The sequence below is a fragment of the Cucurbita pepo genome, chromosome LG04 (assembly GCF_002806865.2).
Source record: "Cucurbita pepo subsp. pepo cultivar mu-cu-16 chromosome LG04, ASM280686v2, whole genome shotgun sequence".
Classification (NCBI taxonomy): Eukaryota; Viridiplantae; Streptophyta; class Magnoliopsida; order Cucurbitales; family Cucurbitaceae; genus Cucurbita; species Cucurbita pepo.
The window spans coordinates 438,942-460,552 of record NC_036641.1 but is presented as its reverse complement, the minus strand read 5'-3'; the positions used below and the strand labels follow the sequence as shown (position 1 = coordinate 460,552).

The 21,611-nt window shown below is 36.2% G+C and overlaps 4 protein-coding genes across 7 annotated transcripts in view; 2 read left to right on the top strand and 2 right to left on the bottom strand.

Moving 5' to 3' along the window:
• The window catches only part of LOC111792652 (vacuolar protein sorting-associated protein 26A-like), a 10,426-nt gene extending 4,158 nt beyond the window's left edge, over positions 1-6,268 (bottom strand). Inside the window, exons 1-4 of one of the 4 annotated variants that reach the window (XM_023674197.1) lie at positions 5,985-6,256; positions 4,951-5,199; positions 3,347-3,394; positions 2,985-3,059 (exon numbers count right to left, since the gene is read on the bottom strand). In XM_023674197.1, coding sequence (XP_023529965.1) covers positions 2,985-3,059; positions 3,347-3,349 — 78 coding nt within the window. In that variant the 5' untranslated portion in view covers positions 3,350-3,394; positions 4,951-5,199; positions 5,985-6,256. Of the gene's footprint in view, positions 1-2,984; positions 3,060-3,346; positions 3,395-4,950; positions 5,200-5,984 lie in introns of those variants that run through there. The other 3 variants (XM_023674198.1, XM_023674195.1, XM_023674199.1) reach the window with 3 other exon arrangements.
• A 172-nt stretch (positions 6,269-6,440) lies between these two features.
• On the top strand, positions 6,441-10,239 carry LOC111792650 (rhodanese-like domain-containing protein 8, chloroplastic). Its single transcript, XM_023674193.1, has 8 exons — positions 6,441-6,863; positions 6,979-7,032; positions 7,344-7,493; positions 7,766-7,907; positions 8,249-8,340; positions 9,087-9,190; positions 9,514-9,783; positions 9,908-10,239. Exons 1-8 carry the CDS (start codon positions 6,507-6,509, stop codon positions 10,053-10,055), a joined length of 1,317 nt encoding a protein of 438 aa, XP_023529961.1. The 5' UTR covers positions 6,441-6,506; the 3' UTR covers positions 10,056-10,239.
• Positions 10,240-10,952: 713 nt separating this feature from the next.
• Positions 10,953-18,860, top strand: LOC111792648 (SNF1-related protein kinase catalytic subunit alpha KIN10-like). The gene is made up of 11 exons (XM_023674192.1): positions 10,953-11,124; positions 11,208-11,407; positions 12,990-13,174; positions 15,731-15,913; positions 15,979-16,110; positions 16,650-16,835; positions 17,407-17,496; positions 17,570-17,653; positions 17,723-17,842; positions 18,084-18,311; positions 18,630-18,860. Exons 2-11 carry the CDS (start codon positions 11,230-11,232, stop codon positions 18,741-18,743), a joined length of 1,500 nt encoding a protein of 499 aa, XP_023529960.1. The 5' UTR covers positions 10,953-11,124; positions 11,208-11,229; the 3' UTR covers positions 18,744-18,860.
• Positions 18,826-20,698, bottom strand: LOC111792654 (DNA-directed RNA polymerase II subunit RPB7-like). Its single transcript, XM_023674203.1, has 6 exons — positions 20,583-20,698; positions 20,337-20,502; positions 20,127-20,177; positions 19,414-19,479; positions 19,266-19,334; positions 18,826-19,107 (listed from the first exon to the last, which is right to left on the bottom strand). Exons 1-6 carry the CDS (start codon positions 20,696-20,698, stop codon positions 19,045-19,047), a joined length of 531 nt encoding a protein of 176 aa, XP_023529971.1. The 3' UTR covers positions 18,826-19,044.
• Positions 20,699-21,611: the final 913 nt, after the last annotated feature.

Below are 21,611 nucleotides of genomic sequence, written 5' to 3'. Positions count from 1 at the left end.
AAAAAAAAAAAAAAAAAAAAAAAAAAAAAAAAAAAAAAAAAAAAAAAAAAAAAATCAAAACTCAATAGCTTACACAGACAATAAACATATATTTATATTTGTACATATATATAGAGAGAGAGAGAGAGACTCCGAATTTTTAGAAGCAGAATGAATTCTCTGCCTCCCTCTACTCTCTCCTCCCAGCTTATGTAGCCTATAATCTCCGGTCATCATGATTCACCCTCTACCTCCCCTCCCAGAATGGAACAACTCTAACGATCTATCTCAATTGATTGAAAAGTTTTCTCCATTGCTTTTGATGATGATTCTCATGGAAGCTGAGCCCTTATCTATGAAATTGGTTGTGTACCTATACTTTTGCCATCCCCATTACTTGGAACTCACTCCATTGGTCAGCAAAGTCCTTCAACACTTTTCCAATGAATCTTGCTCACACAAGTCTTCTTGAATTGAGAAATGATGAATATGCTCTCTGGGTAGAAAAATTGAAAAATAAGACTGATTTCATTGTCGAAATTAATCAGCTTTTTCATAACAGAGGATGTCATCGCCTTATTGTCCCTTCAGAAGAGCAAACATTGTCGGTTTTCCTTCTCTTTTATCTCAGACTATCCACGAGAAGCTAATATAGGAAGTTGACGAAGAACCGCAAGCTCACATACAAAGAAAACCTTCAACAGCAGACTCAGGCACCCAAATCTGCCCAACCAATCCCCAGCCACAATCCCAACTGGCCGTGTATCAAGTCAACTATTCTCTCAGAGTTTTTGGACTGATAGTCTATTTATCCCTTTCAAGACAACAAAGCTCTGCTTCATTGTTATGGTCAAAGTTTACGTGATCCTCTCTGCCTGAATGATGATTGGACTCTGATTGGAGATTATAGATTGAACTTGTAGACTAGGAATTCCAAAACATCCCAGAAGGAGAACTTGAAAGGTTTTAATGGAGGATGGATTGGACTACTCAATTTGCCTCCAAATTTTTAGGGCAAAAACTTTCATGTCAGTGGAAATAAATACAAAGGTATGAAACAACAACGAACCTTACCTCGTGAAAAATCAACCTAACCGATGCTCATATAAAAATCAAGAAGCCTCCTCAAGGCTCCATCCTTATCCACCTTACTATTTTTTTAGGATCCCAATTGTCATTTTCCTGATAACCCAATTTAACCAGCCCTACCATTTGCTACACATAATCCAACTTCCCCTAACCTCGAGAGGCAAACTATTCCATCTCATTTGTTCACAACTCCGTGTACTACAGAATCTATTTTATCATCAATTTGTTCCAACAGCTCCAAGCAATTCCTCTAAATTCCTCCATCACTGAGCCAAATTGTTTCCATTCTACAAGACCCTGGCCTCTGTATTATTGCATTCCACCCGCACCTACTGTGGAAAAAAACTTTGTTACTAAAGGGAAGAAAATAATTTGCAAAAGAGAGCTAAAGAACCTCACAACCACTGTACATTATGACAAAACTGGATTTATTGGCCGGATCTCCAGTTGATCAATGAAATTTCTCTCTTCAAATGTACATCATTTGGAGTCGTGGAAAAAACGGCCAGTGATCAAACCCACAATTCAAAAGAAAAACACCTCTTTTGCACTTATACAAGAAACAAAGTTGTCCAAGGTCACGACGCGTACAATCAAGTCTATATGGAGCTCATAATACATCAAATGGGCCTCCCTCGATTCTATGCGTCGGATAGGATTATTATTATTATGTGGAGTGATCCAAAATTCACTATTAAGAACTAAGGTCTTTTCTGACTTTCTATTCATGATTTTATGGCTGATGGATTTTCTTTTTGGTTGTCTTCCATTTATGGTCCTTCAGCTAGAGCCTTAAAACAGATTGTTGGCAAGAGTTTCACGATTTGGTAGGTTTGGGTGGGTCGATGGATCCTTGGTGGAAATTTTAATGAAACTTGTGGGACCTGGGAACACTAGGAACATGCGAATTTTTAATCAATGAATTGTTAACTTACTTGACATGTCACTTCAAAATGGTTGTTTCACTTGGTCAGGCAATAATGCTCTCACTCTTGGACAAATCTTTTCTCACCAATGATCGTCTTTGGAAGTTTGGGACGGCACAATTACTCAGGCTTGAGCGCATTACTTCCAATCACTATCCATTATCATTTAAATATGGGACCATCTCATGGTGTTTGATCCTTTTCAATTTTTGAAATTCTTGGCTAGTTTTTTGGCCTCATATAACTAAGAGGATTGATCATAAACTACACAACTGGAAATATGCCAACATATCCGAAGGTGGTAGACAAATTCTTATTCAGGCTACTCTCTATTTACCAATTTATTGCCTCTCTTTGTTCCACCTTCCCACCAAAGTAGCAGTTTTCCTTGGAAAAGATTCTTCGCTAATTTTTTGGGAAGATTCGCAATTGGATGGGGGTATGCACAATGTAAATTGGAAGACAACTCAGCTTCCCCAACTTACGGGACGCCTTGCGATCAGTAATCGAGAGCATCGAAATGAGGCCCTCTTAGAAAAATGGATTTGGCGTTTTATGAGGAAAATGCTCTCTGGCAGCAGTTTATTGTGGTTAAATACTATTCATCGAGTGCTGAATGTTTTTAGCCATCTCCCTATTTGGGGGGTTTTTCAAAGTCTCCTTGGAGGTATGAGGTATATTAGCCTCACGATTGCTTTTGTTAGTACTTGTATTCAAGTAAAGGTTGGAAAGTCTCCATACAGTTTTTTGGCATGATTTAAGGGAAATTAGCTATAGTTTTCCCTCGGTTATACCAATTGTCAAATAGGCAGCATTAGGATTGTCTAACTCCTTTTGTTCCCTTCATCAATGAAATTGTCTCTCTTCTAAAAAAACAATAAGCTTACATAGATACTACCTGTTTATTATTTCAAAAACACGTCTAAATGAGAATTGGAACAAACATTTTCTCTCATTCATTAAATCAGCTAACTACTGAAAACGGGATACCTGCTTGCGTGTTTTCCCATCAGAAAATGCAATTGATATGTTGCAAGATGGCTTAAAAGCTCCAAGCAGGTAATTCTGAAATATCAAAATAAAATTTTAAAAAAATAAAACACCATCTCATCACAATATTCATGCAAGAAATATTTTAAATAAATAAAATAAATATCAGGAAAATCTCAAATCTCCTTCGTATGACTCTTTTGATAATTGCCAGGTGGGGTACCTTTCTGCAACTCCTTTTGGCAGTTGATATTTCTCATGTGCCAACATCGGAATAATTTCCTTCTCAGCAAATAATAAATAACGAAAATAATAAAGTAATTGGCATCGGTAAACAACCTAAGTACATAAATATATATTACCATAATGGTCAGCTATCAACCTGATCTCCAAAACCTGAAGCAACCAGCCTGCATACATCAAGTACAACATCATGTATTACAATCATCCCTATTGGAAACCAAAAAAATTGGCCAAAACTAATTAACACTTTTATTAATAAAAATACTGAGCTTTCATGGAGAAAAATAAAATAATACAGAAGGGGCCAAAAAATAGCCACCACACGAGGAGCCAAACAAGCATGAACTAGATGAAGACGAAGACACTCCAATTCAGAACTAATTTAGCATTGACACTATATATTTCAACCATTTCCCATATTCAGAACAAATTCAGCATGATAGGGGCTATTGGAAGTGTTTTGGAAAAAAAAAAAAAATTAGTTTTTTGAAAAACAATTTAGCGAAAACATGTATAGATGACCATTTTCTTTAAGCTATTGTCTCCTGTTTACTTATAATGTGTTTCCATGGAAAATCATTTTTTTAAAATAGCTGAAGTTAATTTTCCAGGAGATTATAAATAATAATTTTAAGTGCACAATAATCTCTACTTTTACAAGTAACTCAACATTTTGTTTTGTTTTTTTTTTTTTTTTTTACCAAGAAATAAAAAAGAGACTAATGCTTATGAATACAAATTCCACAAGGGAGTGAAAAAAGAACTAAAAGTGAAGTAACAAGGGCCAAAAAGAAACCCAAAAAGGAATGAAAAAACCAAAGATCTGAGAGACAAAAAGGCCAACAAACACAACAATGAACCGCGCTAAAAACCAAACCCAGAGACAGCCCACTAAAAACCACACTAAAGACCAAAGCCAGAGCTTGAGAAGCACACATGATGCCAGAGACAGGCCATTCAAAACCACACTAAAGGCCAACTAAAACTTGTTGAAAGCACCACCAGGCCCAGGATTCGTACGAAGATTCGGAATCCAGATTCGAATGTGATGCACACCTAATTGCATCATATCCTTTAATTGGCGTTACATGCCCACCAACTTCTACTTAGTTTGTCCCGAATCACATCTTACTAGAAGAGGTCCTGCTCTGATAACATTTTTAACACCCCATGCCAAAATTCAAATCAATATTTGACCAACACTCTTGCATTGTTGGCATTGTGTGGTTGTCTTTTCTTCCTTGTAATCGTGTTATCTCTTGAACTTTATGCATATCGTCGATAAATATTCAAGAAAAGTAAATATTGAAGAAATATGAACATAACAGTGGTATTGTCAATTATTGTTTTGTTTGTTGTGCTTTTCTTGCATTTTCAAGTGAAGTTGGGTAAGATAGCTAACCATAAGCAAATAATTGTTTCCGAAGAATCTTAATGAGCACACCAGATTCCTTGCCTATGGCATCATCGTGTTCCTTATTCCATAAAGAAAGAGGAAATTCTTGATTTTGATCCATCCTCCAAAACCTTCTACCCACTTAGCCTACTATGCTTTTGAGCATCCATTTTTTGTATTTTAGACCCCAACTTCTACCAAGAAGCAAGAAGTCCCCTGTCAGCAAACCTTTTAAAATCCTTCATTTTAAGCAAAGCCTTATCTGCTGAAAAAGGATTGGTTTAACAATTTTTACAAACCTATTTCTTCAAAATTTCAGAAATATACCTTCAATCTTCAAAAGTATGAAGCCTTATTATAACAAAAACTTCATCGAAGTGTATAACTGCCATCTCCTTTCCTTTTTAAATCCCAAAGAAGCTGAAAAAACCTGGTCATTGTCACAATCATTGCTTCTAAGACGTGCCTCAGAAATATCTTCATTCTGCATGCAAAAATCCACCGGATTTCTAGATTGCTGTTGCAATTCATCCAATATCTCCCAAAAAACCATCCAACCTCTTTTTTGAGTCCCTGCTGGAACCATAATACTAATTTTAGCACCTCTATTGGTTAAAAGGAATTTGAATACCAACCAAACTTATTATACGTTTTTGTGAACTCTAAAGAGTCCCTTATCCCCTCTCAACTGATTGAAGAACTTATCCAAAGCTGAGCAAAATATTGTTCCAACCAATGAAAAAAAANCTAATTCCCACAAAGTAAGTGAACCTAGAAATACTTGTTCACGATACTGCAATTACTCCCAAATTCTAGTCGCTCAAAATTTTGTTCTAGTATTAAAGACAAAAACAAAAGATGCAAGCAAACAACCCTTAAGATTTGCATGACTGGAAAATGCTCTACTGTTTTATAATCCTGAAAGCCTGCAATAATATGATATTCAGAGTAGAAAAGGACATACTAGCGAAGTACTTTCAAACACGTCCCTGCAACACTTAAGGTTGAGCAAAATTGCAAACTTAACAGGATAATTCAACCAAGTGATAGATGCTTGAACCATTTGGAAACACGTATCAAATGATATTAACCCCTGTTTGGAACCGAAAGGATTTGGAATCATAACGGACTTGAAATCATCGTCAGGTTTGGTTTGAAAAAAAGAAAACTAGGATTTGAATTTCAATCTGATCTCAAATCTTGTTTTGTCTCAACCAAATTCCCGTCCAAAATAGGTCGGATTCGGCAAAACTTCAATTAAATTTCAATTCAGTCCAATTTCACCCTATTTTTGAATGGTTTGAATTGAAGAAATAAAAATGAACAAGCAAAAAGAAAAAAGAAAAACGATCCATGCGTACAGAAACTGAGAGAGGTTGAGGTTGCGAGTGTGAACTTTGGAGACCAGCAGAAGAAGGCTGCGCAGTCCTGCGTGCTGGCGCGGTTGCAGCAGAGATAAAGATAGTGAAAGAAGAATGAAATGAGGCGTTCCGATGAAGGTGTGCCGGCGTACGACTGTGGCGAAGAGGATGTGCCGGCGTAGGTTGTAGAAGAAACGGGGATGCGTGGAAGAACGAAAAAGGAGAAAGGGGAGAAGAAAAATACTGTAGATGTGAGCTTCCGGACGAATGGCGTTGTTTTGTTTTTTTNTTTTTTTTTTTTTTTTTTTTTTTTTTTTTTTTTTTTTTTTTTTTTTTTTTTTTTTTTTTTAATAATAATAAGGGTATAGTTGTAAAATTATTACTCTCTTAATTTTTTTAATCCTCCATCCAAGAAAATGAAAATTCATTATAATTTCCACGTCATAATCCAATACTTTCATATTAGGAGCTGGGGATGGGGCAAGGTGAAACCACCACCATTTCTATGGCTTGCAGCTTCCAATGCAGCTGCCATTGTCACTGACGATACTGGACAGTGGTAATGCGGCAGCCATGGCTACGATTACTCTTATCCACAGACCAACCATTTCTTGTACAATCAATTTCTCCATTACTGCCATTAGAGTTCCGCTCCGCCACAGGAAATGGAAGCCGAGGCAAATTGCAGTTGCCTCGTCCTCTGTAACTCAACCTAACACCTTTCTTTTGGTATCTCTATCGAACTCACGGCCAAACCAGGAACATCGTCGGCTTCTTCCCGAAACTTCGGAGGAAGATTTTTTAGTCGTTAATTTCTACCATTTTGTGTCCATTGAAGATCCCGAAGCTGAGGTCGCTAAGCATCTCTACTTTATGAGGGTAATTTCTTTGTCCAAACTATTGAATTCACAGTTACAGTTCACAAACCTAGAAATTGGGATTTTGGTAACTTGATGAACGAAATTTATAATGTGCTCTCTGTTTTTTCGTTTAGGATTTGGATATACATGGCCGAATCTACCTGAATGAACAAGGAATTAACGCGCAGGTATTGTGTTCCGAATGGTATCTTTATTTCCATGTATTTTTGTTGTTCTGAATGAGATCCATTAACTCCCAAGTTTGATATTTGTTTCGTACCTATTTTCCATTTTGAATTCTCCAGATTTTCGGTGCCTGTTGACATTAATATGCATGAACATGTGACATATTATCCTATAATTCTCTTTAAATGTTTTTGTTTAGTCTTTGAACCTTAAACACCAAGATCAAATGCCTAATGAATCATTAATCATCTCTTATTTACTTTCTATTTGTTGCTGGTTTCTTTTCATGCTAATCATATATTTATTGGTTCAGTACAGTGGGCCATCAAAAGATGTTCTTGCTTATGCTAACTGGTTAAGAGAAGATCCCAGATTTTCTGATATCCTAGTTCAAGTTTCTCCGGCAATAAATGGGCATGCCTTTCCCAAGCTGAAGTTGCGTTATAAGCCCTCACTTGTACAAGTGAGCCAAACCACTTTCTTTAGGATGAATTTTATTGTTTACTTTTTTTTCTTCTTCTGTTGAGCTTCATTTATTCTCTTCCTAGAGTACTCAAAACTGTCTGATTTCAATACGTTGTGGATAGAACTTGCAGGAGCTTATCATATGCATAAAATTACTATAGTACATGGCAACAACTATTTGAATGACGTATCTCTAATTTGTTGGTTTGGTGGGAGAGAGGAGGAACATTCTCTAACTTGTAAGCTTTTTTTTTTTTCTTTTTTCCTTAGTTGGAAGGCGACTTTTCACATCTTCCTTTGCTTGATCCATCAAAGCGAGCAACGCCTTTAACTCCATCTGAGTGGAGAGAAAGGTTGGAAACAATGAATAGGAATAAGGATACAAAGTATATTTTATTGGATATGAGAAATGGTACGTACTTCTCTTCCATAATCTTTTCTCATTCATTTTCTTATAAAAGATGCTTATGATTGTATATTTAAATATTCCCTCAAATGGACCATTAAAAGTTAGTATTTTTTACATGTTCTGTTCAATATTGAATTTAGAATATGCAATTTTTTTACGACAGTTCGTTTACTTTTGGTTCTTTTCTTGGAAATAAGATTGAAACAGCTCTTTGATGACTTTGAGGAACTAAGACAAAGGAGCTTTATTCCTCTAGCTTTTGGTGTTTGGGCATTTTAGTTGCATTGTTGGTTCTCGTGTTTACTTCATTTTGTTATAATTGCTATCTAATTGCATATATTCAGGATATGAGTGGGACATTGGTCATTTCCAAGGTGCCCAGCGGCCAACTGTGGACAACTTTAGGTGCACATCATTTGGTTTGTCCCAAACTGAGGTATGTCAACTGTGGAACATGTTGTAGAATTGACGTCAAATCAGTCGGTCACCAACGGTAAAAAGAATAGCAGATAACAAGGACACAAATCTTTTAAAAACTCTTCTTTAGCATCAACAATCACTTTGAGTATTCTATTAAAACATTGATATAATTTTTTTTATGAATAACCGAGCTTCATTGAGGAAAAAAAGGAAAGAATACAACACAAAAAAAGCCCACAAAAGGGAATGAAAATACGAAAAGAGGCTCTAACCTAGTAAAATCAGACCTAGAGAGTAATTACAACAAGCTTTTGTCAATAAAGCTCAGGGAGAAAGAGAGACATAGAATCTAACCAAGGATCACACATCATTAGAACATCTCTCCGAACCCCTACAGTACCCCAATCTGTCACAAAAACAACCATTTTCTCACGAGTTTGATATTAATTCTTGCTCTCTTTGTCTTTCTTTAAGTGGTTTCTCGTTCCAATGAATTTCTTCCTCGTAACTAATTTCATTTGTAATAATTTTCAGAATAAATTTTTCTGTATTTGGATTTCAGTTGGTGTAGTAATTTCAATATATTGATGTTTGGTACCTCTTTTGTCATCCTTTTAGTAGAAGACGCTCACTTTTTTCCCCTAAGTTGTGAGCGAATAACTTTGTTCTTTGTGATTGGGATAAGTAAAGAAATAAAGATAACTTGTGGAGCTTTCAACAGTTGTGATCTGTTCGCTAACGTCCCTATTTATGCTTATTTAGGATGCTGCTTCTGATCCTTTGGCAAATGCTGACAAAGAGAAGACAGAGGTATTGATGTATTGCACGGGCGGTATCCGTTGTGATGTATATTCGACAATTCTAAGGTAAACCAATTTTTGTATCTGTACCATCCTTCTTCAAATCAAACACAGAAGTTATGGTGGAGCGGTTATAAATCGAGGGAGTTAGGGAGTTGGAGATTGAGCTTAACTTTGGGAGTCGGTTATCTTGTGGCCGAGGGAGATAGCCCTCTTGAAAGGCTACTACCATTGCATGTTCTATTCATATTACAATAGAATTTTAGTGCTATTTTTCTTTCCCCTCTTCTTTACCAGCAACCTATTCACCATGATAGACATCTTGGGCACAATGTTGATCTGGTGTGTGGATGAAGTCATGATTATTACTTTTTTAATCATTGTTGCAGGGAAAGGGGGTTTCAAAACCTTTACACCTTAAAAGGAGGAGTCACTAATTATCTAAAAGATGAAGGTATCGAGCAATGGGTTGGTAATTTGTTCGTGTTCGACTCACGACTCTCACTGCCTCCATCCGCCTACAACCCTGAAGTTGAATCGAGCAGAACCCCTCAATTTTCTGGGAATAATGCTTTTGCCAGATGCTATATCTGTACTTCCAAGGTTTCTCAATTAAGGCACCGAAATTGTGCGAATCTCGACTGCAATCTACTATTTCTGTAAGTCTGGTTTGCAAGTTTTGGCTACACTCGTTCCTGATCTCTGATCATTACTTGCTATCTCGTTGGTTTAATTCCAAAGCAAAAATGGGTTGGGTAATGGAATGAGTTTGTTTGGTTTCAGATGCTGTAAAGAGTGTGTGGAGGAGTTGAGAGGATGCTGCTGTCCAGAATGCACAAGTTCACCTCGTCTTAGACCTGTTTTAGCAGAGCCTCAGAGATATCAGAAATGGCACATCTACCGCGACTTTCGACATGAACAGGCTAGCTAATTTCTGTATCAAAAACTGCACTTCACTGTGCTACAACAATTCTAATCTCCTCCAGCTTTGTAGCTTTTGCTTTCTCAATTTTCAAATACAAGAATGAGAGCAAGAAATTTTAAATAATTTAGAATGTGTAAGTTTAGGAACTAAACTAGTAATTTTTGGTGGAATGAATTAATTGTTCCTATAATAGTTGAAGTTTTAAAACTCGTATGTCAGATAGAAGTTTTCGCACCCATATATAAGAACGTTTCATTGCTCTATCTAACCAATGTGGGATCTCACAATCCACCATCTTGGGGCCAGCGTCATCGCTGGCGCTAGCACACTGCCCGTGTCTGACTCTGATACCATTTGTAACCGCCCAAGTCCATAGCTAGTAAATATTGTCTTTTTTGGAATTTTTCTTGAAGGACTTCTACTCATACCATTTGTAACCGCCCAAGTCCATAGCTAGTAAATATTGTCTTTTTTGGAATTTTTCTTGAAGGACTTCTACTCAAGACACGTATGTTGGAGAGGTTTCTACACAATTATAAAGAATGTTTTGTTTTCCATTCTCCAATTGATGGAGATCTCACGAGAGGTTTCTACACTCAAATGTTCGTCTCTCTCTTCAACCGATACTGAATTTCAAAGCTATACCACATACTACAAATAATTACATAAATATCTCATCTTCAATTAACTCAAACTAAATAACTCGATGAAACTTAATCAAATTCAAATTAATTACTTAATAAAGTCAAGTCAATTTTGATTAAAAATTCAATTTTGTTAGATAAAAAAATAAAAACATCATTTTCTAATTTCCCATAGTAATTGATTTTCTAATAATTCTTTTGTTATCAAATAAAAGTCTTTTCTTTTAAAAATAAATAAACATATAGAGAGAAGGTTGAATGGTGAAGAACACAGCATTAAATTATTCGATGAAGACAGAAGGCATCGTTATTACCCTCCCATTGGCCTTCTCTTTTTCATCAATTTCAAATTGCCCAAATTACCCTTTCCGCCATTAAAGCACCTTCCTCCTCCACTTCTCAGAAGATCAGTAGAACACAGAGATTCAGAGGTTCCATTTCCAGGCCCTTACTTTTGATCTTTTTCTTTTCGAATTTCTTGTTTGTTTTAGCTAACTTAAAATATTTTAAAAAGGGGTTTTCGAAAGTGGGTTAAAATGGAAGATAGAAGAAGAAGAAGGGATGTGTTTCTGGGGAATTACAAGCTTGGAAGAACCATCGGAGATGGTTCAACCGGAAAAGTTCGAGTTGCAGAACATATGTTAACAGGACATAAAGTTGCGATTAAGATCCTCAATCGCAACAAGATTGCAGAGATGGGTTTAGAAGATAAAGGTTTGTTCTGTTCATTACCAATTTTCTTTGAATTAATTGGGATTTTTTATGTTTTCACTTTTAAAATTATATTTATCCAATCATGAACACAATTACTGAATACTTTGTTCATTGAATCTTCGAAAATGGTGCAAACTACATCACATTAAATTCTTAATGTCCAAGTGTTTTCTCTTCTTTCACAATATTTGTTTAAAATCATCTCCAAATACAAAGTGAGCAATCAAGTACCTAAAACACTTGGATCTCAACAAAAAAACAATGTCTAGAAACTCGAAAATCACTTATACAATAACTTTCCTCAAGTATGTTTGTATAGTATGTTTGTATAGTCTAATAAATATTGTCTGTTTTGGCCTGTTATGTATAATCCTCAGTCTCACGATTCTAAAACATGCTTGTTAGAGGAAGGTTTCCACATCTCTAAGGAAAGATTAGTTCCACAACAACCAACCGAGGTGGGATCTCACAATATTTAGCCAAAAAAAAATGCCTCAAATTCATCTATGTTACGTTCAAACTTTTTCCCTCCAAAACCCTAAGCCACTTCTTCTTTTTCCTTTTTCTTCTTTATTTTCTTCCCTTCTTTTAATTTCCAAATTAAACATCTAGCCCGAGACAAACTAAAAATGACCAAAATGCCCTCAGACATTGACCATTGACCGAACTTTACTCTTCCCGACATCATAAAATTTAGTTCCTAAGATCCTTAAAAAAAAATATGTGATGTCTCACATTGTTTGGGAGGAGAACAAACCACCATTTATAAGGGTGTGGAAACCTTCCCCTAGCAGACCGTTTTAAAGCCATTTATAAGGGTGTGGAAACCTTCCCCTAGCAGACCGTTTTAAAGCCTTGAGGGGAAGTCCGAAAGGGAAAGCCCAAAGAGGACAATATCTGCTAGCGGTGGATCTGAGTCGTTACAAATGGTATCAGAGCCAGACACCGGACGATGTGCCAGCCTTCTCGCTGTTCTCCGAAGGGGGTAGACACGAGGCGGTGTGTCAGTAAGGACGCTGGGCCCCAAAGGGCGGTAGATTTGGGGGCGGTCCCACATCGATTGGAGGAAGGAAAGAGTGCCAGCGAGGACGCTGGGCCCCGAAGGGGGGTGGATTGTGATGTCCCACATTGGTTGGGGAGGAGAACAACCCACCATTTATAAGGGTGTGGAAACCTTCCCCTAGCAGACGCGTTTTAAAGTCTTGAGGGGACCCCGAAAGGGAAAGCTGAAAGAGGACAATATCTACTAGCGGTGGATACAAACTGTCACATCTCAAATTAACATATGTACAAAAGATCCCATAACGTAACGTTTCAAACATATGAACTTCAAGTATGCATAACACACGATAATTTATTATCAATCACATACAAACCGCTAAAAATGTTTAAAAGAGAAGCTAACTAATAGAAGAGTTCTTCATCTTAATTTAATCGCTCTAGTTCCTTTTTTGGGCGGTTGTGGGCGAGGTGGGATTCGAACTACCTTAAATAAACCTGTTAAAATGAAAGCTTAAAGTATTATAGATAGAGACATAGTTGAAAGTTATGAAAAAGGTTTGTGATTTTAAAATGAATGCAGTAAGAAGAGAGCTACAAATAATGAAGTTGTTTATGCATCCTCACATAGTACAACTCTATGAGGTTATAGAGACACCAACTGCTACCTGTGTAGTGATGGAGTATGTCAAGTTTGGAGAACTTTTTTATTATATTGCGGAGAATGACAGGTTGAAGGAAGATGAAGCTCGTAGACTCTTCCAACAGGTATCATATATATCCTCTACTTCCATCATGTTTAGGACGTTTCGTTGACTCACCGAGTACTCGTTTGATAACGTTCTAATTGCCCGTTTCTCTTGTTTTTGTTTCTCACTTTGTTAGAACCAAACATGTTCGAGAACTCATCTTGTTTCTCATTTCTAAAAAAATGCAAAATTTGAGAAACTACTGAGCACAAAACAAGAACGGTTGAGAATATTTAGTCCTGAATGTATCATATTTGACCCTTTACTATAGGCAAATATCTTGTATGATTGAGGATATTTAGTCTCCCATTACGGTTTACCATAGGTATCATATTTGTCCATTTATTATAGGCAAATATCTTGTATGATATTTAGACTTCAATTACAGTTTACCATAGGTATCATATCTGACCATTTGTTATATGCAAATATCTTGTATGATATTTAGACTTCAATTACGGTTTACCATAGATATCATATCTAACTATTTGTTATAGGCAAATATCTATGACATTTAGACTTCGATTACGGTTTACCATAGGTATCATATCTAACCATTTATTATACGCAAATATCTTATATGATATTTAGACTTCAATTACGGTTTACCATAGGTAATAAAGGTTTGTTCTGTTCATTACCAATTTTCTTTGAATTAATTGGGATTTTTTATGTTTTCACTTTTAAAATTATATTTATCCAATCATGAACACAATTACTGAATACTTTGTTCATTGAATCTTCGAAAATGGTGCAAACTACATCACATTAAATTCTTAATGTCCAAGTGTTTTCTCTTCTTTCACAATATTTGTTTAAAATCATCTCCAAATACAAAGTGAGCAATCAAGTACCTAAAACACTTGGATCTCAACAAAAAAACAATGTCTAGAAACTCGAAAATCACTTATACAATAACTTTCCTCAAGTATGTTTGTATAGTATGTTTGTATAGTCTAATAAATATTGTCTGTTTTGGCCTGTTATGTATAATCCTCAGTCTCACGATTCTAAAACATGCTTGTTAGAGGAAGGTTTCCACATCTCTAAGGAAAGATTAGTTCCACAACAACCAACCGAGGTGGGATCTCACAATATTTAGCCAAAAAAAAATGCCTCAAATTCATCTATGTTACGTTCAAACTTTTTCCCTCCAAAACCCTAAGCCACTTCTTCTTTTTCCTTTTTCTTCTTTATTTTCTTCCCTTCTTTTAATTTCCAAATTAAACATCTAGCCCGAGACAAACTAAAAATGACCAAAATGCCCTCAGACATTGACCATTGACCGAACTTTACTCTTCCCGACATCATAAAATTTAGTTCCTAAGATCCTTAAAAAAAAATATGTGATGTCTCACATTGNATCATATATATCCTCTACTTCCATCATGTTTAGGACGTTTCGTTGACTCACCGAGTACTCGTTTGATAACGTTCTAATTGCCCGTTTCTCTTGTTTTTGTTTCTCACTTTGTTAGAACCAAACATGTTCGAGAACTCATCTTGTTTCTCATTTCTAAAAAAATGCAAAATTTGAGAAACTACTGAGCACAAAACAAGAACGGTTGAGAATATTTAGTCCTGAATGTATCATATTTGACCCTTTACTATAGGCAAATATCTTGTATGATTGAGGATATTTAGTCTCCCATTACGGTTTACCATAGGTATCATATTTGTCCATTTATTATAGGCAAATATCTTGTATGATATTTAGACTTCAATTACAGTTTACCATAGGTATCATATCTGACCATTTGTTATATGCAAATATCTTGTATGATATTTAGACTTCAATTACGGTTTACCATAGATATCATATCTAACTATTTGTTATAGGCAAATATCTATGACATTTAGACTTCGATTACGGTTTACCATAGGTATCATATCTAACCATTTATTATACGCAAATATCTTATATGATATTTAGACTTCAATTACGGTTTACCATAGGTATCATATTTGACTATTTGTTATAGGCAAATATCTTGTATGATATTTAGACTTCAATTACGGTTTACCATACGTATCATATCTGACCATTTGTTATAGGCAAATATCTTGTATGACATTTAGACCTCGATTACGGTTTACCATAGGTATCATATCTAACAATTTGTTATCAGAAAATATCTTGTATGATATTTAGACTTCAATTACGGTTTACCATATGTCTGACCATTTGTTATAGGCAAATATCTTATATGACATTTAACCTTTCATTATGATTTACCATAGGTGTCATATTTGACATTTTATTATAGACAAATATCTTGTATTCATTTATTGCTCCATTCATTTTCTTTGCAATTTATTTGATTCTGTAAATAATTATAAATAGAGAATTTTACCATCATTGAGGTGTAGTGGTTTTAACAAATATTCTCATGAACCTTATCAAACGAGCCATTAAAGTTCAATTAGACATAAAATTCAATTTTATATCTAATACAGTTCATGAGCTATTTGAAAAACATTGATTATAGTTGAAAGAATCATACTAGGCTTACTAAGCTTTCATCATCTGATATTGAAGATTCAAGAAAAGTGATATGAAATGATATTGAGACAGGTAATATCAGGAGTTGAGTACTGCCACAGAAACATGATAGTCCACAGGGATCTTAAGGCTGAGAATGTGCTTTTGGATACCAATTTGAATGTAAAGATAGCAGATTTTGGTTTTAGCAATGTGATGTATGATGGCCATTTCCTCAAGACAAGCTGTGGGAGTCCTAACTATGCTGCTCCTGAGGTACAACTTCTTACCAACACCTAACCAAAACTAGTCCTCAAACCACCCCAATTTTTAATCCACAGGTTATTTCTGGTAAACTCTATGCTGGCCCTGAAGTAGACATATGGAGCTGTGGGGTTATATTGTATGCACTCTTATGTGGGTATCTTCCATTCGAGAGCGAAAACATCGCCCTTCTTTATCAAAAAATAAAGGTAACTACCACTGGCAAATATTGTCTTCTTTGGACTTTCTCTTTCGGACTTCCCCTCAAGGTTAGGAAGAGGTTTCCACACCCTTATAAATGGTATTTCGTTATCCTCCCCAACCGATGGGGAATCTCACAATCCACCCTCCTTCGAGGCCCACTTGTTCCCTTCTCCAATCAATGTGGCATCTCCCAATCCACCCCCATTCGTGCCCAGCGTCCTTGTTGGCACATCGCCTCTTGTCTACCCCTTTTCGAGACTCAGCCTCCTCGCTGGCACATTGCCCCGTGTCTGGCTCTGATACCATTTATAACAGCCCAAGCCCACCGCTAGCAGATATTGTCTGTTTTAGTCTTTCCCTATCAGGTTTCCCCTCAAAGGTTTTTTTAAAACACATTTGCTCGAGAGAGGTTTCCATACCCTTATAAAGGGTATTTAATTCTCCTCCCCCAACCGACCAACCGACCTGGGATCTTAAGCTTTTGAGTTTGTTTCATTTTAGTCTCCCAACTTTTGAACTAAATATTATTTTGTATGAACTTTAGAATGGAGTTTATAGGATTCCAAATTTCATATCACCGGCTGCAAGAAACTTGATATCAAGGATACTTGTAGTTGATCCATTGAGACGAATAACCATTCCTCAAATTCGTCAGCATCCATGGTTTCAAGCTCATCTTCCTCGCTATTTAGCAGTGAAACCAACGGCTATCATCCAACAATTTGAAAAGGTTAGTGATATACTTTCGAAAGCTCATGGCATTCAAAATGCATACCCATTTGTTCTTGTTAAAAGTTGATGAAACTCGTTGTGTACATAATTTGAATTAGTGGTAGCATTTATGTTGGGGTTATGTGGTAGTGATTTGTTAGTTGACTGACTGTGGCTTAGTCGTGTTGACTAGAGATTGTTACATGGTATTAGAGCTGTCATGTTTTTATGTCGTATAGAGGCAAGTTTGGATATCCCTATTCCTAATAAGTAGTTAGTCGAGATCGTCGAAGGAGCCCGACGACCTCATTCTTGTCTTGTATGCAGTACTCGTTGAAAATTAGAATCAAAGATTCCACGATCTCATGTCCTTAGGTTGATTCTCATCATTCATTTTGAACTCACTTACTCATGTTGGAATGAGTGTTGAAGTCATGAAAGGAAAGGAGCCCTACATCGACACCGTAATATACGTGTTCATACTAATCATAACAGGGAAGTCTCTCTATGCATGTGACATACAAAATGCATGAGATCCTCATAATTTAAATTCGGGTCGGCTTAGTTTTATGTTCATATTGGTTTTGCAGATCGATGAGGATGTTCTCCAAAGAGTGGTTCTGATGGGGTTTGACAGGAACACACTGGTTCAATCTATTCAAAATAGAACTCCAAATGAGGTTATTTCTTAACTAAATGATTAAGCTTAATATCTATTATACTAAATATGTTATTATTTCCACTTTGTTTTAGGGAACTGTCTCCTACTATTTGCTGCTGGGCGATCGGTTCCCTATTTCTGATGGCTATCTTAGTGCCGAGGCTCAAGAATCAATGGTAAGTTCATTAGCTTTGAGTTCATAAATTTTGACATAGTCACCAACCTCAAACAAATCTTATGTTTAGGAACCGAACCATACGCGTCCAGTTGCTGCCACACTGCCTTCTTTCGAACGTATGAACGATGAAGTTGTGGGCATCACTCCTCAGATTCCCGCTGATGGGAAGTGGGCTCTTGGATTACAGGTTTGTTTATCTTTTTATAAGCGTTTTAAAATTAGTTTTTAGGTAGAAATTCAATAGATTATTACTTAAAACAATCTAATGATGACTAAAACGGTGATATCTCACATCGGTTAGAGAGGGAAACTAAGTACATAACGAACCAAAGCGAATAATATCTGTTAGTAGTAAGCTTGAGTTGTTACAAATGGTATCAGAACCAATGGCTCGGTTTGATGACAAACTGGTGGTGTGTATTTGGTAGGCTAAAGCAAACCCACGCGATATAATGATAAAAGTGCTTAAAGTACTGCAAGAACTGAATGTGTGTTGGAAGAAGATTGGTGATTACAGTATGAAATGTAAGCTAACAACTGATACTCCAACCCATCACCAACCACTGCCTGCTAATTTTGCATTCAACGAACATTCAATACTTTTGGAGCTCAATAATGTCACCATACTACAAAATGTGGTCAAGTTCGAACTCCAGGTACGCCTTAATTTCGTTATAAAGCGTCTATTTTCATGGGCTAGTAGTCTTGGTATTGCATGATCCCAGTCGTTGCTTTCTGTTCATATAATGCATACAACTCTAGTTGTTAGTTGGGTCGGTTCAATGGTTACAACTCTAGTTGTTAGTTGGGTCGGTTCAATGGTTCTATATAATGCTGGAGTAGTCCCGCATTAGTTAATTAAGGGGAAGACTCCCAGTATATAAATAAGGAACACTATCCTGAAAATTTTGATTTGTATGATATCAAAACATGATAGTAACTCGATATTAATTTCTTCCTTTGTTATTGCACAGCTATATAAAATGCCTGAGGAAAAGTACGTGGTTGATCTACAAAAGATCCAAGGCCCTGAGTTTCTATTCTTAAATCTTTGTGCTACCTTCATTTCTCAACTTGGGGTCGATTAAACTATGTAATAACACAATTTTATATCACTCGAGATCTAGTTATACTCGAATCAAATAAGTTGTATTTATATATGTTATAAAATATACTAGGAACATAATTGAGATTATGATGTTCAAGTACGGAGTACATAAATAAACGTCTGAAATGAGAGTGAACTTGACACTATGTATGATCAACAAAAATTTACGAGAACTTTTAGTCAAAACTCATTATAGTTCCGAATAACACGAACAAAGTAATTAGCTAAAGGATAGTACCACCACCCCATTGCAAGGAGGAATTTGGTGAACAAGATTGCAGCTAGGCCGCCGAAGGATCATTTATGACACCCATGAAATCATCTTTGATGGTTCCAACACAAAACTGCAAACCAACCCAATAGTGTTAATAAATGACACGACAAAGTAAGTATAAGCTCGACTCGATTCGGTAAGCTCTTAGCTCGTTAAACCGTATAGTTCAACCAAAAACTTAAAAAGAATATGTAAAGAAATTTGAAAGCATGGTTGTGATTGACATACAATTTCAGTAGCATCTACTCGAGTCCCGATTATCTTTAATCGAACTTCGCTGTCCTTCTGGATCTTAACCTATAAGAAAACTTAAGTAATTTATAAGCAAATTTAAATTAACAAGAGAACATTAGTTTTTGAGGTTTAAGAAATATACTGATCCATCTGAAGTGGTATAGTTTGGGATATCTCCAGACTGAAATTCCATATCATCTGGTATCAACTGAAATATATAAGATATGAGATAAGTTCATTGAACATACACCCTTAATGATATTTAATTCAACATGACACAAGAAAGTTGTAAGAAAAGGTATTATTAGCTCGCTCAAACACTTCACTATGATCAATATCTTTAGTAGCATGCTTTTACTTTGCCTTTTTCGAGACAATTACTCCTTTTCTTCGATCCTACCCTAATGTTGTAGTGTGGCTGGACTCTCAATTGAGATAAGCTATGACTCTCCAACAAGAACCATTTATAAGGATAACGATGACAACCCAACTTGAAAGACAAAATCTATGGCAATATAAGCACTACCTGACTCGGGACATAAAATTCCTTTTCATTTCCCTCTTTTGTCTGACCCTTATTACATGGAAAAGTCAACTATTCTAACGAGGTTGTCTCTAGTGACTCATAAAATATTAAAGTTTGGATAGCTAGCGATTGTGACCCATCTACAAGACAAGATCGTAGTTCCAACTAATACACATTACACAACATTTGGACAACGTGAAAAAAAGTTCAATAGCTACAAGAAACTCTCTCTAACCACCACAAGCACACGTATTAAGATTGAATTCATAGATTTCATGAAATTACTAAGAAAAAACCAAGATATTTGGTGATTTGAAGAAACATCTTACATGATTAGAAACAAAAATCTGAATGGGTCCAGCTTCAGCAAAGAAACCCATCTGCAGTCATATTCATGCTCATAAGTATTAGACGAATACGACTCTCTACGATGGTATGATATTGTCTACATTAAACAGAAGTTCTCGTAGCTCTGCTTTGCCTCACACCAAAAGAGATAGTATTTTTTGATTATAAACTCATAAGTACAGTATACTCACCTTATTTACCATAGAAACAAAAGCTTCCAAGATTTCGCCCTTGAAAGGTCGAAACACAACACATTGATACTTAACAGGAAAGGTCACAAAGCCCGTGCCATCACGAATCAACCCTTTCCCCACTTTCTCGATGCCCGTAATCGCCACTACAAAACCATGCCGTCCGCTGTTGCCAAATCTAATATGAAACCGCCAAATTCTACGTAGAATTGAACAAAAACAAACAAAGAGTTAGGAAGAAGAAACCTGCAAGTGCCCTCCACCTCTTTCATGAGCTTGGTTACGAGGCTGTCGCGGAGCCCACGCCCGAAGTGCCGTGGATGCAGCTGCGTGTTCCTCTCCAACACAATGTGGAAGAACATGATGGGGTTCCTTCTCGGCGATGAGCGGCTGCCGGCGTTGGCTCTGTCAATTAAACCAACTCAACAAGACTCGGTCTTTGTGTATACATCACACTTTTTTTTCTATAAATAATCAGTCATCCAACTAAATTAAAATCCACTTTATTCTTTCAGTTAACTCAATCAAATTTATCTTAATTTTACTAATTTCAGTTTAATTTACCCAAATTAGATCTCCAACCACTTTAATTAATTCAATCCAAATCAATTTAATTCTCCTAAAAATTATAATTTAGCTATTCTAACATTAAATAAAAACAATAAAATAGCTTAGTATATCCCTAAAATTTGTTCATTACCCTAGAGGACCGAACCTCAAATCACGACTCTTCACAATAGTATGATATTGTGCAGAGTATAAGCTCTCATGGTTTTACTTTGGGCTTCCCAAAATGCCTCGTAACAATGGAGATAATATTCCTCACTTATAAACTCATGATATTCTACTAAATTAATCAATGTGGGACTCACTTTCAATAATCTTCAACAAGAGTTAGTCCACGATTGTTCGTGACTTTTGGGCTATTTTTAAAAATCATAAGTGGTTCAATGTGAGTCTTCATAGCTCGTAAATTTTAAAATTCCAAAGTCGTAAGGTCATGTATGGGAGTTGACGCCTGCCCAGTGTTAGAAGGTCAAGGAAGTTGGTGACCTGATGACAAGGGAGCCGGCGACTGAAGCCCTGGTGAATGGCGGCCGAAACTATAACGGTCCTAAGGCAGCGAAATTTCTTGTTGGGTAAGTTCCGACCCGCACCGAAAGGTGCAACGATCTGGGCACTGTCTTAGAGAGAGGGGCACGGTAAAATAAACATGTGAAAGATGCTGACTAAAGAAATTTTCTAAGTTAATAAACTAAGGTTAGGTAGGTGAAT

Coding starts and splice junctions, on each gene's coding strand:
- LOC111792650 (XM_023674193.1), top strand. CDS start 6,507: ATGCAGCTGCCATTGTCACTGACGATACTGGACAGTGGTAATGCGGCA. Junction 9,191..9,513: donor GTATATTCGACAATTCTAAG/GTAAACCAATTT, acceptor TCATTGTTGCAG/GGAAAGGGGGTTTCAAAACC. Junction 9,784..9,907: donor GACTGCAATCTACTATTTCT/GTAAGTCTGGTT, acceptor GTTTGGTTTCAG/ATGCTGTAAAGAGTGTGTGG.
- LOC111792648 (XM_023674192.1), top strand. CDS start 11,230: ATGGAAGATAGAAGAAGAAGAAGGGATGTGTTTCTGGGGAATTACAAG. Junction 16,111..16,649: donor TTCTTTATCAAAAAATAAAG/GTAACTACCACT, acceptor TATGAACTTTAG/AATGGAGTTTATAGGATTCC. Junction 17,654..17,722: donor CCGAGGCTCAAGAATCAATG/GTAAGTTCATTA, acceptor TCTTATGTTTAG/GAACCGAACCATACGCGTCC.
- LOC111792654 (XM_023674203.1), bottom strand. CDS start 20,698: ATGTTCTTCCACATTGTGTTGGAGAGGAACACGCAGCTGCATCCACGG. Junction 19,480..20,126: donor AGATTTTTGTTTCTAATCAT/GTAAGATGTTTC, acceptor TATATATTTCAG/TTGATACCAGATGATATGGA. Junction 19,108..19,265: donor GAGTAGATGCTACTGAAATT/GTATGTCAATCA, acceptor GTTGGTTTGCAG/TTTTGTGTTGGAACCATCAA.